General features: G+C 36.8%; 1 protein-coding gene and 1 non-coding gene across 2 annotated transcripts in view; one reads left to right on the top strand and one right to left on the bottom strand.

The window, feature by feature from the left end:
- The window catches only part of LOC131148566 (uncharacterized), a 30,414-nt gene extending 15,190 nt beyond the window's left edge, over positions 1–15,224 (bottom strand). Inside the window, exons 1-3 of the mRNA XM_058098354.1 lie at positions 14,875–15,224; positions 11,870–11,971; positions 8,458–8,618 (exon numbers count right to left, since the gene is read on the bottom strand). Coding sequence (XP_057954337.1) covers positions 8,458–8,618; positions 11,870–11,971; positions 14,875–14,971 — 360 coding nt within the window. The 5' untranslated portion in view covers positions 14,972–15,224. The remainder of the gene's footprint in view (positions 1–8,457; positions 8,619–11,869; positions 11,972–14,874) is intronic.
- Positions 6,808–6,926, top strand: LOC131149931 (5S ribosomal RNA). Its single transcript, XR_009135324.1, has one exon. It is a non-coding gene; the product is annotated as a 5S ribosomal RNA (ribosomal RNA).
- Positions 15,225–16,248: the final 1,024 nt, after the last annotated feature.

The following is a 16,248-nucleotide window of genomic DNA, read 5'->3' as shown; positions in this document are numbered from 1 at the left end:
TACTTTGAAGTATATAGTTTTGAAATTGTACTAATCTGCTCTGTTTGAGAGTGTTCTTGTACGCAAGGTTTATTTCATATTTCTTGTAGTTCTTGGACGATTCAAGGTGTTTGGATCGTTGACCAAGCGTGGGGTATCGCTTGGAGAGGTACAGCTCTAGCCTATTGAAGGAGTGACTGAGTGTGGGGTATCACTTGGAGAGGCGGTGCTCTAGCCTACTGAAGAAGTGTGTAACGGTTTTGTTCCACCCGGAAAAGAATTGGTTAGTGAATCCTTAGGTGGTTTGCCTAAGGCGAGGAAGTAGGCTGGGGATAAACCGAACCTCGTAAAAAATCCGATGTCACTCTTTTGCCCTTACTCTCTTTAAATTCCAGCAAACATATAAACTGCGTGGATGATTTAATTTCTTAATCATATATACTACGTAATTTGGAAATTAAATAAACTTAAGTTTAATTTGGTTTTGAAATTGCGGAAACCAAAAGGGTGTATGTTGGTTGATCAATACTTTGCGGAAACCTCAAAGGAAGTACGTTGATTGGTTAACACCCAAAGAAAACTTAACTAAGAGTTTATTTAAATTCTGAGTTGTTAGGGAATTTGAGTTGTGGTTTGCATTGAAGAAACAAATTTCATTACTACAGGGCTTGAATCAAATACACAGGACTGCAAAAGCTGAAAGCTGAATCTTATATCTTGTTTAAATATATTGTGGTTAATTGGTTTGGTTGATTGATTGGATGATTGTGTGGTTGTGGATTGAATAAAAGAACATTGAATTTTGTGTGATTGCTAAATCAACAAGAAGTCAAGAAATCTTTGAAAGAATTTAAAAGAAGTTAAGAATTCATAAAAAGATTTAGAAGAAATTTTAATAACCTAATTCACCCCCCCCCCCCCACCCCTCTTCTTGGGACTACACCTTGATTTTCAAACTATTTTGTCACAAAGGAAGTATGTTGATCCATTGGATGAGACTAGGTAGTTGGATTCAAACCAGTTGATACACCCACATATCCTAACATCAAGTTAGTGCAAGATATGGGCGACTTGTTAACTAATCCTAGATGATGCCGAAGACTTGTTAGAAAGTTGAATTATCTCACAATCATTCGCTAGACATATCTTTCACAACAAGTGTTGTGATTCAATTCCTGGATTCTTCGAGGACAAGTCAATAGGATGCAGTAATTTGCATCTTGAGATATCTCAAAGGTGCACCTAGGAGAGGTTTCTTATATTGAGACCAGGGTCATACTTATATCCGAGGATATACAGGTACAAATTGGTCGGCTATCCTTTCAATCGAAGGCCCACAATCAGATATAGTATCTTGGCTAGGGGTAATTTTATTTCTTGGAAGAGTAAGAAACAATCTTTAGTAGCCAAGTCAAGTGTTAAGCCAGAGTATAGGGTTATGGCTCACACTGCATGTGAACTTGTTTGGTTTAATAACATATTGGAAGAATTAGGTTTTCCACATTCTCAGTATATGGAGTTGACGTTGATAATCAAGCTGCTCTTCATATTGCCTCTAACCCAGTCTTTCATGAGCAAAAAAACACATTGAAGTTGATTGTCATTTTGTTCAAGAGAAACCTATGTAGAAGTTCATTACTACCACTTATATAAAGTCTAATATGCAGCTTGCTGATTTATGTACCAAAGCTTTTGGGGGTGCTTGCGTTAAATTTATTTGTAACAAATTAGGAGCATATGATATCTATGCTCCAGCTTGTCATATGCTCCCAGCTTGAGGGGGAGTGTTAATGGTTATTTTAGTCTTTTAGCACTATTAAGGGTGTGTTAGTATTATGTTATTTAGCGAGAATTAGTAAGGGTATTAATTGTCATTAGAATGTATTTGATATGTATTATAAATAGAGGGACAGACCTATCTTTGAGTTAGGTCGTTCATTTAATCAAAAATCTCAACAAGAAGAAACAAAGGACCCTTAATTAATTGCTTTTAATTTGCCTTTTGTCAATTACTTGCTCAATTAATGTAGAATTGCGCTGATTTTGATAAATTTACTAATTGAATGAGTGCTACAATCAAATATAATTTTTTAGATAAGACTCCCAAAAAAACATTATTAATGTAGCTTGTATTTCTAAATGAGAGGATTTATTTGAGAGTGTGAAAGAAAGGAAAAAGAAAAATATTGAATAGATTTATTGCAGAATGTATTTATAAATAGAGATGCAGGAAGATTCAATGAAACAGAAGTAAAGTGCAGAGTTAGAAACATAAAAAAATTTAGTAGTAATTAATTTAACAAAATGAAAAGGAAAATAAAAGAGTTGGGAATATTGAAAGAAACAAAATTTAATATATTTCCGAGCAAAACATGTTACAATATAAGATTATAATCTCTAGGGTCGAACAGAAAAGTTACATAAATTTAAATCTAAAAATAAGAAATTTTAATAAAAAACCACGTACAATACACATGCTTCAATTTCAACCATGTCGCCATAACTAAGCAATAGCTTATCCACATTGCAACTTCTTTACGCACAAAAAAGACCATGTGGCAATTCTACCCATTACTGATTTTGCTTTTATATTATACTGTTGATTTAAAAGGGAAACATAAGGTAAATAGAGGAGATGGTATTAGGTGAGTATGTGCAGGAAGAGAGAGAGAGAGGGTTAACATTATACAGTTTGCTTTTCCATTATACCATTGACTAAAAAGGCATGCATGCAGAATTAAGGTGAAGACAGGGCTCCAGAGAAGGAAACCACTCGGGGTTTTCCATGGGTGCCCGCCACAATCTCCTCCATTGTCTTCAATTTCAAAATCCTACAATTCACAGATGAGAAATTGGGTGGAAGCAAAGTATGAGGTTGAGGTTTTCCTCAAATTGCAATGAACAAGAGTTGACCCTCTTCAATCTGAGCAGGATCAATCTGGAAAGATGAAGAGGAATCAAGCACACTTTCGACCTTTTTTTCAATCCGCCGTTGATCCTTCAGTATTTCTTTAGAAGTTGTTAAAAAAAATTTAGAAATTGGTTTTCATGGGGAATTTTACATCTTGATTGATAATTAAAAAATAAATAAATAAATAAATAAAAAGACACATTGTTATTCTATCTTGCTTTCATTAGAGGAGCGAAGGTGATTTGCAAAGAAGCTTCATGATTTCTTATCCACCAATTACTCCCGTGGGTGAAAATCCCTTAGGACCCAAACCATTTTTTCTAGGCTCGATTAAGAGTAAATTGTTTTGGTTGTTTTATTGCACCAGAGAATCTCTGAAACAAGGGGCCATTCATATGATATACATGCAGATAATAAGGAAGCTTCAGGGCAAGGAAATTGCTTGAAATGTTGCAGGGAAGAGTGGAAGCAAACATAACTAGCAGAACAGTCCCAAGCAGAGGTGAGGAGAAAAAGGACAAAGAGGCTGAGAAGCCCAGATGTTTGGATTGTGGTTCTTTGAACGTAAGCCATGAATTATTTCAGTTGCCTCAAGTATTGAGAATCATCCACAATCAGTTTTTCATCGTTTGGAAGCTCTATGGCAGCAGCAATGGAATTTTTCCTGTGGGTGGGGGCGTGGAAGACAATCTCACAATTTTGGAAGGATGAATTACAGCAGGATTCACAGGATGCTGCCAGCAAAACTAGATAAAACCGCTGGGGGGGGGGGGGAGGAAAACAATTCAAAAATAATGAAGGCCGTGCAACAGATTGATACAGGAAATTGATTTAATAATTGGGAGGAATTTAGGGGGCCGAGGCTCAGCTCTCATGATAAAGCACAACTTCGGACTGGGCCATCTATTAAAATTGGGCCTCAGGATTTGGTGACTAATGGGCCCAACGCAGTCAGCTAGGTTAACAAGGTAAATGAGCTTCAATCAAATGAAGCCCAAGTCACGACACAATGTTTAAGGAATTTTGTGCAGGTGCAGGCAGGTAGGCTAGGAAGAATTTCAGTGTTCTGAACCAAAAGAACTAGACAGAAAACAGAGGTTCAACGCCTTCCCTGGAGGTTGCAAGAACGATTCGCAGAGCTGTCTCTTGTGAAGGGAAGGAAGAATCCTAATGGGGCAGAAAGAGAACACAGTGGCAAGGTAAGATGTGAAAAAAAACTACATTGAAACAGAAGGCGATGGTTCAACGACTCTCCAAATAACACAAGAAGGTCAAGGAATCATTGAGGTTTGGGGAGAAAGAATTGAACAGAAAAGGGAAGGAAGCTTTTAATTCATTCAAGCCTCTTCCCCTTGAATAAATTGACCAGGAGAATGAGTTGTTACATTCTTTTAATTCTGAGGAGGGTTTACTACCGGATCAGTTGAGGCGCACAGCTTTCTTTAAGCTCGAAGATGGGGAATCATTGCGACAGAATGACAAAACAGAGCTTTTGGCCGTAAAGAAGAAGCAGGTAGGTTCAAATACTGGTTCCTCAGAACAGCAGAAAGTTGGTGTTGTTGAAGATCTGAAGGGAGGTCAAAGTTCAGATGAGACCCTAATTCTAGAGGAACATAGTCTTTGTCCCAGGGAATCCCGCCCCCGCCACAGGAGAGGGAGGGTCGGTGTTGGTTGTTGGGTTATTTCTTCTATTGTCCCAAATTCAACCTCTGAATCTTATCCAACAGAAGTTCACAATCTGGGTAATGAAAATCTTGGGGCTTGCTTAATAAGCCTGCCAACACTGAAGGTATTATTTCTACTCCTAAGCATTCTTTTACTTCTTTTAATTCTTTTTTGTGCCATAAAGAGTCAACCCTATGGGGGTATATTTTAAACCATGGACCTTCTGGGTGATAAGGAGGGCAACCATGAGGCTCAAAATCTTCTTGATGAGTTAGATTTTAACCTAGTGAATCGTAAAGGTGAAGTTGTTGGATTAGGGGAGTGTATAAAGGTCATAAGAGGAAATCCTCTAAATTGAGTAGGAAACTATGCAGACTTGTTTCCTCAATAAATTATGGAAAAGGAGAGAAACGATTGAGTAATAGCATAATTAATCAATGAAGATTCTTTCTCAGAATGTCTAGTGTCTAGGGTGTGCTAAAAAGTATAGAGTGGTTAAAGAGTTAATTAATAGAATCTGTCCTGATCTCTTGTTTTTACAAGAGTCTAAGGTAGAGGTGGCAGATAGTTTTTTGGTGAGGAGTTTTTGGAATCAAGACTTAGAGATTGGACGTTCAGTCCTTCCTTTGGAGCCCCGCACCTAGTTCTTTTTTTTTTGGTGGGGGGGGGGGGGGGGGGGGGGAGGGAGAGAGAGAGAGAGAGATTATTGTGTGGGATATGAGGGTTGCTTCTATTAGGAACTGTGTGGTAGGGTCTTTCTCTATTTCTGTGTTGTTGGAAGTCAGGGGTTATAGGAATTGGTGGTTTATTTCAGTTTATCGACCCACAAGATCCACCATGCAGAACTTTTTTTTCTTTTGGAGAAATTGGCTTGTCTTTTCGGTCTTTGTGGCTTGCATTGGGTGGTTGGTGGGGATTTTAATGTTTATTCACGGTGCTAGTGAGGTTAGGGGGCAACAGGATGACAAACAGTAACAGGGGGTTCAACGTTTTCATTTGTGTTTGTAAGCTGAGGACATAGCTTTGAGTAACAATCATTTTACTTGGATTGATTATGGGGATAGGTTATCTTCTATCCAAATTGATCATTTTCTTTTCACTAATGAGTGGGAAGATCATTTCCCTAATGTTGCACAAGTATGGAATAAGGACATTTCCGGGGACCTTAAAGAACAAAAGAATGCGATCCTTAACAAAATTGAAGGTTTAGATAGGTGGGAGGAGTATGGCTTGGCTAGTGAGGAGGATAGGATTAGGAGGGGTCACCTAGTGATGATTTGGACTTGATATAGTTTCAGGAGACTATTAGTTGGAGGCAAAAATCTGGGGTCAAATGGGTGAAGGAGGGGGATTGTAACACCAAATTATTTCATAGGGTGGTTTATAGGAGGAGAAGGAATTTTATTAAAAAATTGGACCTAGATTTGGGAAGAGTAGCACATGATTCCAAAGTAAGTAGGGAAGAGATCACAAATTTTTCGAGTTTGTATTCTGAGATCTCTGAGCATAGAATGGTCATTGAGGGGTTTGATTGGAGCCCTATAACTAAGGATCATGCTAGTTGGTTGGAGACCTTTCAATATTGAGGAGGTACAGGGTGTGCTTGATATGGAGAGAGATAAGGCACCACACCCTAATGGTTTTACCATGGCTTTTTTTCAGGAGGGTTGGAAGGTAATTAAAGATGAAATTATGCAGTTCTTTCACAAATTTCACCGCAATGGGGTTGCGAGGAAGAGTGTAAACTCTACTTTTATCACACTTCTCCCTAAGACGGTGAGGTCTAAGAAAGTGAGGGACTTTCAATCAATTATTTGGTTAGTAGCCTGTATAATATTTTGGCTGAGGTTTTGTATGAAAGGTTTTGAGAGGTTTTAGGGGGCACAATTACTTTGGAGCAACAAGCTTTCATTAAGGATAGGAAATTTTTTTTATGATGTTTTGATCACCAACGAAGTGGTCGAGAATGTGAGGAGGGCAGGGAGTTGAGTATTATTTATGCTGGATTTTGTAAAAGCTTATGACATGGTGAGTTGGAATTTTTTAGACCATGTTATGGACAAAATGGGTTTTGAGGTTGTTTGGAGAAGGAGTGGATCAAAGGTTGTCTATCTTCAGTAAACATGTCAGTTATAGTGAATGATCAACCAAGGGATTGGTTTGAGGCTTCACATGGGTCGACAAAGGGACCCTTTATCTGCATTTCTCTTTACTATTGTTGTGGATGTGTTAAGAGTCATAAGCTGAGACATGGATGCGATCATACCAGCACTAATGCACCGGATCCCATCAGAACTCCATAGTTAAGCGTGCTTGGGCAAGAGTAGTACTAGGATGGGTGACCTCCTGAGAAGTCTTCGTGTTGCACCCCTTTTAAAAAAAAAAAAATGCTGACACGTGCTCAAGGTCTTGATCTGATTCAAGGGCTTAAGATCGATAAGGAGGAGATTGTCATTTCTTCCCCTCAGTTTACAGATGATACCTTTTTGTTTCTTGAGGAAAATGTTGTGAATTTCTGAGGCTTTAACTTTGCTAAAAATCTTTGAGAAAATTTTGGAATTAAAGATCAATATGTCCAAGAGCAGGGTTGCAAGTATTAATTTGTGAGGTGCATTTTAGAGGCTATTTCTAATTTATCGCATTGTAGTAAGTTGGATAGGCCTTCAACTTATTTGGGTCTCCCTCTCAATGGCAACCCTAACTCATGCTCTTTTTGGGAACCTGTGGTGGAGGGGGTGAGTAGTAGATTGGAAGGTAAGAAGAGGAATTATTCATCTTTAGATCAAGAATTCCAAGATCTTGCTTTTGTTGGCGGGTAAACGGCATCCACAAGAACATGGATCTGATACCAAATGATAAGACTTCAGGGTTTTATTGTAGGGAAATTGGGGAAATAGAGAGGACGGAAAATAAGATTGATCACTTCAAAGGGAATCTGCCTCCAAATTTGCCCAAGGTTTTGAATTATGTTATTGCTCAAATGAAAAAACCCCATAGTGTTACAAATAAATATATATATATATATATATATATGTATATATATATAGTAGGGAACCCTACTCCTGCTAGAAATGTAAAATATCCCAATTCAAGTCCTTAATATATATATATATATATATATATATATATATATAGTGGGGAACCCTACTCCTGCTAGAAATGTAAAATATCCCAATTCAAGTCCTTAATGGACTCAATCCTAATTGATTGGGGAACTGAACACATTAAATAAAAATCCCAATTGATTTGGTAATCCTAACACATTAATTAGAAATCCCAATTGATTTGGGAATCTTAACACATAATTAGAAATTCCAATTGATTTGGATATCCTAACAGCATGCATTTATTTCTCAAAAAAAATTAATGTATTCAATTAATGTACAGAACTGTCCTTGTCGCATCAGTTCTAATATTCACATGTAACGCACTAACAAAAGGTTTTGAATCCACACGGCAATCAAATATTATATTTATTCCCCTATTTTATAAAGTCTTTATTCTCCTTTTACACTATTTATAGATTGACTAGCCAAGAATATTTTGGGAAGCCACAAATTGTCCATATGAGGATGAGAGTGAAAGGGTATTTGGCTTTTAGTAGTATAATTTCCAGGAATAAAAACATTGTAAATGATATATAGTACAGTGATTCATAAAATAAGAACAAAAGCACAATGCTTATGGTAGCAAACAATTGTATCTGTGCATTCACAAAACATTGACAGTAAAATGATCAGCTCAAATTCTGCTTGGTTTAAATAAATCACCATGTCTACATATACAGAACAAACTTCATGATAAAATCTTAACAAAAAATATGCTATATTGGAGGGGTAAGTCCTAAGAATTATTAGGTCTGAGAGAGCAAAAATTACAAAACCTGGTATAGTGTAACTTACTGGTGGGGTAAATCCTGGTAAATTTTGGGTGTGCGAGATCACAAAGTCTCCTGCTGAAATGGGGCAGGATGTCTCCTCACAAAGATTGTGTTTTTCTGTGCGGACATGAATCCCAACGTAAGAAACCTGAATAACCAACCTTCCCCCAGAGATGGATTCACCTGCATGAGAAAATACAACAAACAGCATCAGCATGAGCACACCCCAGCTTTCCTTCACAAATATTGGCACCCATGTACTTTGTTAATATCTATTTTCTCCTCCTTCCGCAAACCAAAATGAGAACTGTTGGCAATACAGCTACCACCTTTCTTTTTTTCTTTTTCACAGAAAACAGAGCCACCACCTTTCTGAGGACCCAAAAAAGGGTAGAATACAATATCGCAGTCTTCTGAAATCCAAGAGTTGATTGTCTTTAAAAATTACAACGAAGTGTTATAAAAAGAATCTAAAATATTGAAAAAAAAATTTAGAAAAATCTATGAATGCAAGCACCAATAGTTTCATGTCTGATACACAGTTCAACATAAAAACAATAATGAGAAATGTGCTATTCTGAGACAACCTTCCTTTTTAGATTTGCAGTGTTATTTCCTCAAAACTGTCTTTGATGTGATCTACTTTAGTCCCACTAACCCATTCTCCCATTAATGAGCGAATTTGCATTTTTTTAACACTTTAATGTTGGTATTTCCGGAATTGTTAAAAAAGTACCAGCAGGTTTCAATTGGTATTGTCCAAAATTTACACCTAAAGGCACCACCAGTTTTTTGGGCAAGAGAATATTTTATTAAAGATTGAGGCAAGGTACAAAAGAAAAGGGCAAGATGTCCTCGAAAACTGGTAAAATTTACAAACTGAATAATTATAATTACAATAGAGCTGCCTCCAATCCCTTTGAAGGTTGGACACTGATAAGCTCCCAGAGAGGAAAAAAAACAAAAAACAAAAAAAAAACAAAAACAAAAAAAAAAAAAAGCAAAAACAAAACAAAACAAAACAAAAAAACAAAGAGCGGACTCAAAAAGAAGCCAAGAACACCACTCTATCCCATTAGAAGTAGGGATAATTTGTGCAGCTCCCAAATATTCTCATGTTCCCCTCAACCCAAAGAGTCCATAAGATTGTGAATATAGCACCACTCCATAGAGCATTGTCGTTTTTGCTTGAGCCAAAAGTCCTACACCTCACTAGCAATATATCACCAACATTTCACAGTGCCATTGAGTCTTTGCCAAAATGGGAGAAGAGGGCATTCCATAGCTGTGTTGCCACCTCACAGTGCACAAACAGGTGAGCTTTCATTTTGTTGAACTCACAACACATGACACGCATGTCGAGACTAAAGAGATTTGTAGCGTCTTCTTTCTGAAGCAAATCATGTATGTTAATCCTATTTAGAATCACAATCCAAACAAAGGTCAAATCGTCAAAGGAACCTTAGCCTTCCAAATGATGTGGCTCCAAGGGAGGAGGTTGGGAGAAGGGTTTTTGAAAGATGTAAGAAAAAAGATTTTGAAGCGAACAGCCCCAAAGAATCACCCACCCACACTCTCTCGTCCTCCCTTGGAAGGAACAAAGTAGTCCACTATAGAGAGTAAGATGGCAAACACATTGACCTCTCTTTCATTGAGAAATGGAAATACCACAAAAACAAGCCCCCCTAAGAAGAAATGAATGAGCTGATAGGGGCATTGTGGAAAGAAGAAAGCTTGCTTAAACAAACAAGGCATCTTCAGCTCCAAAGAAGTCTCACCCACCCAAACATCATCCCAAAAGCAAACCCTATTGCCGTTTCCCATTTTTAAGTAGGTAAGAGGGAAGAACAAACTCGCCACATGGAATACGAGTTTCCAAGGGCATGCATTATAAATAATTCGACTTCCTCTTGCCTCCCACCCATTACAATGGAGCCTAAATTTACTTTTAATCACCTTGTGCCACAAGTCACTAACTTCAAGGGCAAATCTCCACAGCCATTTACCAATACGGGATACGTTTTTGAATACCACATTACCAAATCCTAGGCCCCCTTCAGAATTGGGTCTACTTACAACCTCCCAACTAACTAAATGTTCTCTCTTACCCTCCCAAGAGCCCAAGGAAAGGAAATCACATATCAAACTCTTAAAGTCCCAACTACTTTCAAGGGCACTCTAAAGAGAGAGAAAGGAAATAAACAAGTATGTTGGAAAAAGAGGCAATGATAAGTGCGACATGTCCCCTGAGAGACAAGTATGCCTTCTTCCAACCCTTCAATCCCCTACCCACTTTCTCAACATCATTGGAAAGAAATACTTTTGAGTCTTTGAAACAAGATCTCAAACTACTCTTTTTCTCTCCAACTTCTTATCAACAATACATTATGTGAACCAAAAATTAATTTATTTATCATATGGCTTCTGAATGTGTTAAGGCTTATTCATCAAGAAGAGAGAAATTTGCACCAGCTATGTATATTAATGTACAAAATCTAACAAGTAGGGGTGATTTTTTTTTTTTCTCCAAGAAAGAACTCCCTTAGATGATTCATACCAAAAAACAATTAGCATGAATTGCTCACCACAATCACCCCTGTAGATGGTACTACAAATGGCAATGCAAGCACAATCTAGAACTGACAAAATGCAAAAAACGAAGCCATTAGGTGATATTAAAGGGCAAGTGAGAGAGAGAGAGAGAGATCATTTTCAGATAAATCAATTAGTTTCTTTAACATAAAAGGATCTTTTTGGGCACATGGATGGGGGATCAAGAGATTATTAAACTAGGCTTCGGGCCTAGGAAGGGGGCAGCTTACCAGTGAACTGCCGCCTCTCATCTTGAAAACTAAAAAGCGCTTACACAGGATGCAAAGAAGAAACGGCATGCCTTGTTAGGAGCTCCCAATTCATTTTTTCACGTCTTTCTAACCATAACATAAAATTCATTTTTTCACATCTTTCTAAGAATTACTCAAAGTAGAACATGGATATTCCAGTTAAGGTGTCAAACACTGACTACAAGCGAAAAAAGGCATGAGCTTTGCTAGAAAAAGATATGTCCAAGCCAATGAGTTTCTCAAAGAAGAAAACAAATCTGAAAATGACTATGTCAACAAACTTATTTCACATGAAATATTTGATTTGGTTACTCAAGTAGCAGTTTGACAACTTCAAAATTGGCAGCCACAAAAGGAGAGAAGAAAGGTGGTGATTTTTCATTCTGCATATCTTTATTTCACGTTACACACATACACACATTCACAAAATGCAAAAGTGGAAAGCAAAAGCAAAAACAAGCAATCTCATATTAAAATTCCATCTGCTGATTTTCAATGGGATCATAGCTTCCTAAAAGAAGCAATTTAAGCCAGTAAATATAATTTAAAACAAGATAATCTTTACTTAGGATCTGGAAAAAGAAAAACTACCAGTAGAGGCTGACAGGTTGAAGGTGGCTGGCTGGCCTGCCACCACTGGATTAGGAGATATCTCAATGTCCTGAACCTTTACAGCATAGTCAGCTCCCTTATCTGCATACCCATTTCAAGAACCATAGAAAACACCAGTTACATACTCATCCACTTCAACAAAATTTTAAATTAGTTGACAGAAACCTGCCTACAATCCCTAATTAAGGCCAAATAGAAGGAGTGAAGCAAAATCAAACAAATAGCCCACTGCTTGGTTGCTGAGAAAATAGGTGGACAGAGAGAGAGAGAGAGATTGGCCTCTTTACGTGTGTGACCATGTGCATGTGTGCACAACCTTTAAAATGCACACGTGGGGCAACCAATTTCAATAATAGAAGGTGCTTGTTCTAACACTTGTTGCCACCCCACACATCTCTCCCTCAGTCCCTCTGGTAGACAAAAGTCTCACTAAGGGCACCAAGGGGTGCAACCAAAGTAGAAAAACAAGCATAAGAAAATGGTTAAATCCTTTATAATTGTAAAGAAGTATCAAATCCTTTGAAAGATGTTATATTTCTTTCCCTCTAAATCATTCAAGAAGGGTCAAAGGGTCAACTCTAGGATCTTCATTGATCTTTCTAGCTGCTGCTTCTCTAAAACCCTTCAAATATTTCGAAAGCAAAACAAGAGGCCCTATTTTGCATTTTGTTTTGTTAGGAATCGTAAAACTGCTTCTCTGTAACCTTTATGTTGCACTTAAGTGCTTATTTATAGAAAAGGAGCACCTGAATCCTGAATAATAGGGTAGTATCATAACCTGCATTACCAGTTCATACTCAAATGGGCATAATAAAGGGGATTCCCCGAATTTGGTGTACACTTTTTATTTTTTTAAAATATCCCTCTAAAGTATTAGTAATATAAAAAAATTAATGGCAATATAGGAAAATACTACTTATCCTACAAGGCTATAACTACTCATATCTAACACATAAATATCCATAACTACCTCATTATTAATTCATAACTATTTATAACTCTTTCTCTGTGTTATCTTGTTAAAGTTTTTAAATAAAAACATAGACAAATATCTAGTCTAATGATGGTCTTCTTCTCTGTAACAAGTCATTCATATTAATCCTGTTAATAGTCAAGGTCCATATGAAAGCCCAGACCATAAGGGTCCATTTGGATCAATGATTTTGTTTGGGGAAATGAAAGGAAAATAAGAAGGAAATTGATTTTCCATTATATTTTCTCTCTATATCAAATAATATTAAAAGAGTAAAATTTTAATTAAATATAAGAAAAATCAAATGCTAATAATGTGTAAAATCAAATTTTGCTCATTAAAGGGCAGCCCGGTGCACAAAGCTCCCGCGTATGCGAAGTCCGAGGAAAGGGCGGACAACAATGGGGTTATAATACGCAACCTTACCTTACATTTTTGCAAGAGATTGTTTCACACAGCGACAACCTTACCGTTGCGCCTAAGCTCCCCTTCAAATTTTTGCTCATTGATTTGATATTTTTTTTATTTTATTTTTTATTTTTAAAAAAAAAATCAAACATGAAAAGTGAATTCCTTCGTATTTTCCTCTCTTTTCCATATTTTCCAAGTTTCAAAAGAAACCTTAGCCCTCCCATTGATAGGATACAAATGAAAAATACAAATGAATTCACTTTTTCATGATAGAAACGGGAGGAAAATAGGGGTTGAAGGTTTAATAAATCTAAGGAGAAAGACTTGGAAGAAAGAGGACCCAAAGAATGTCCTATACATCACTCCTCATTTGGGGAACAAAAGAGTCTAAAAGACTCAGCAAAGTAGATAGCTCAACAACCTCTCTTTCATCAAGAATCCTAAACAAGTGAAGTCCCCTGAAAGAGAGCTCCCTTCCAAAGGAAAAAAAAATATTGGAGTGGTGCGTTCTAAATAGAATATAATCTAAAAATACAAGACACCAACATCTCCAATGAAGCCACCATGTAATACTCCTACTGCCATTACCATTACCCGATCTAAACCCAAGAAATAGGAAGAAGAAACGAGCAAACTAGCAAACACACTTCCAAGGATTTGCATGAGAGACATTGGCACTTCCCTTGGTATCCCACCAATTCAAACCAAATCTATACTAATTCAAATAACCTTGTGCCATAGGGAATCAATCTTAAAGGAGACCTCCATAACCATTTTTCAATTAGAGAAATGTTTTTAGATACCACATTACCAAGCTACAAACCCCTCATAATTAGGTATCCTAAGCACATTTCAACTAACAAAATGTTCCCTCTTATTCTCCGATATGCCAAACTAAAGAAAACCTCTCACAAGCCTCTCCAGAACCCCTGCTACAATCATGGGAACTCTAAAAAGGGATATGGAAATGTAGGAGTGTTGAAAAAGGAGGCACTAATGAGCATAACACGAACATAAGTACACCCTCTTCCACCCTTCCAATTTCCTAACCACTATCTCAAATATCATAATGACTAATGAGGAGATAATCTGTCACAAAATTTTTGTGTTGTCGAGTGACTGGATTCCTAAGTGTAGTCCTTCTTCCCAAATGATGCCTACTGGTGTGATTAGAATATGATTGACCAGAAGATTAAAGTGCTAACTTCTATTCGCTTTCTACAGTTTGTGGGCAACAAAACAAAGCACAGAATAATTGCAGATGAGACACACACACACAAATACTACAATTCGAGAACATCAATTACAAAAGCAAACGAGGATTCCAAATGATAATTTTTTAACATTCATCTTCGCTTGGCCACCAAGGAAAATATAAACGTAAGAAAGGAAAAGAGATCCAATCCTTAGAATCATAATTCTCATAAATATCTAAGATCCGACTCAGCCAAGCTTTGCATATCCAGTAGGCTGACCTCAGCCGCCCTCACTAACAGCGAGTGAAAATACGAAATTTCTTTTCCTTTCTTCCCGTTTCCAACATTTTATCGGGGACCAAACGGGTTGGAGGAAATCTTAAAAGGCCGAAACTAAAACTGACCGCAGTACTTAAAATCCGTGGCTTGAATCAACGGTAGAAGAAAAGAAGCTGCGAATAAGAGGAGAATAGTGCGCTTGAACCGAACTGAAACCTCCATGGACACCCCTGAGAGCAAGCGAGCAAGCAACCGCGCCGATGTGAGAGAGAGAGAGAGAGAGAGAGAGCTTGTTGCAAAGTTGGAGACGCCAAGCGATGACAACGATGTCTTGTTTTTGAAGTTCGCCAGAGTATAGAGACAACTTTTAAAATAATAATAAAAAATTAAAAAAAAAAAAATGGCCCCCGACGTCGCCGGCGAAGCAGACAAGCCAGAACGAAGACCAAACGCCCTTTATTTTATTTTATTTATTATTTATTTACTTCTGCTTTTCTTTACTTTTAGTGGACTCTTTTTTAAAAAACATATAATATTCAATAAATATTTTCTGCAAATAATGCGGTGTAGAAGTATTTTTTTTTGAAGTATTGCCCCTTTCTAGACTCTCTCAAAATAAGTTTCGGTGGAAAATCTTCAAAATCAGGAATAAGCATCTTTGGTTAGGGCATCGGGAAAAAAAAAACTTTCCATTTTAATCAATAATAATTGCAAGAGAGAGAGTCAAAGTTAAGAATTTTTCTCAATTTATTAGATTTTATAATTTTTATATTGATTTCATCTTTGTTGTGACGTGTTTTTTTGAGCTTTCCAATGATTATCTTAAGATTCAAATTCCTTTTTTGATACTTTCGATAAAGAGTTGTTATGGAAGGTAAAATATAAATATATATTTTTTTGAGCTTTCCAATGATTATCTTAAGATTCGAATTCCTTTTTTGATACTTTCGATAAAGAGTTGTTATGGAAGGTAAAATATAAATATATATTTATTATGTAGGGACCTCTGTGATTACACTATATATATATATATATATATATATATACCCTTAATATATCACTAATTAGCAATTAAATCGCTTCTGCTCTTTTGTTTTTTCCTCAGTTATGAAAATCATGGACTCCTAAGGTGATACTATTTAATTAGGAGGTTACTTTTTCCCAATTCAATCCCCACATTTAAGGCTATAGTGTTTTTTTTTTTTTTTTTCAATCCTTGAGTAAATGAATTATATATATTTCTAGTCACGATGTTTTTTTCTTTTAGCTTCTAACTTTGAGGAAATTTTGCTAGCTTTGAAGCTTTCAAGTATTTTTTTCCCAAACTCACTCTCATTCCTCTTGTACCAAACTTGTAGCCACTAGGAATTCCATCCGAGCTTTTAAGGTCTTTTTTTCAAGTTCGTTGTCATGGAATTTTCACCCAAAATTTCAAGCAGTTGACTCTTTTTTTCCAAACTTATTGTTGTTTCTCCCATTCTACACCTGTAACCCTCGAG

This window comes from Malania oleifera, chromosome 2 (genome assembly GCF_029873635.1).
Source record: "Malania oleifera isolate guangnan ecotype guangnan chromosome 2, ASM2987363v1, whole genome shotgun sequence".
NCBI lineage: Eukaryota > Viridiplantae > Streptophyta > Magnoliopsida > Santalales > Ximeniaceae > Malania > Malania oleifera.
Note: the sequence above shows the minus strand (reverse complement) of the source record. Positions and strands in the feature narration are given on the sequence as shown.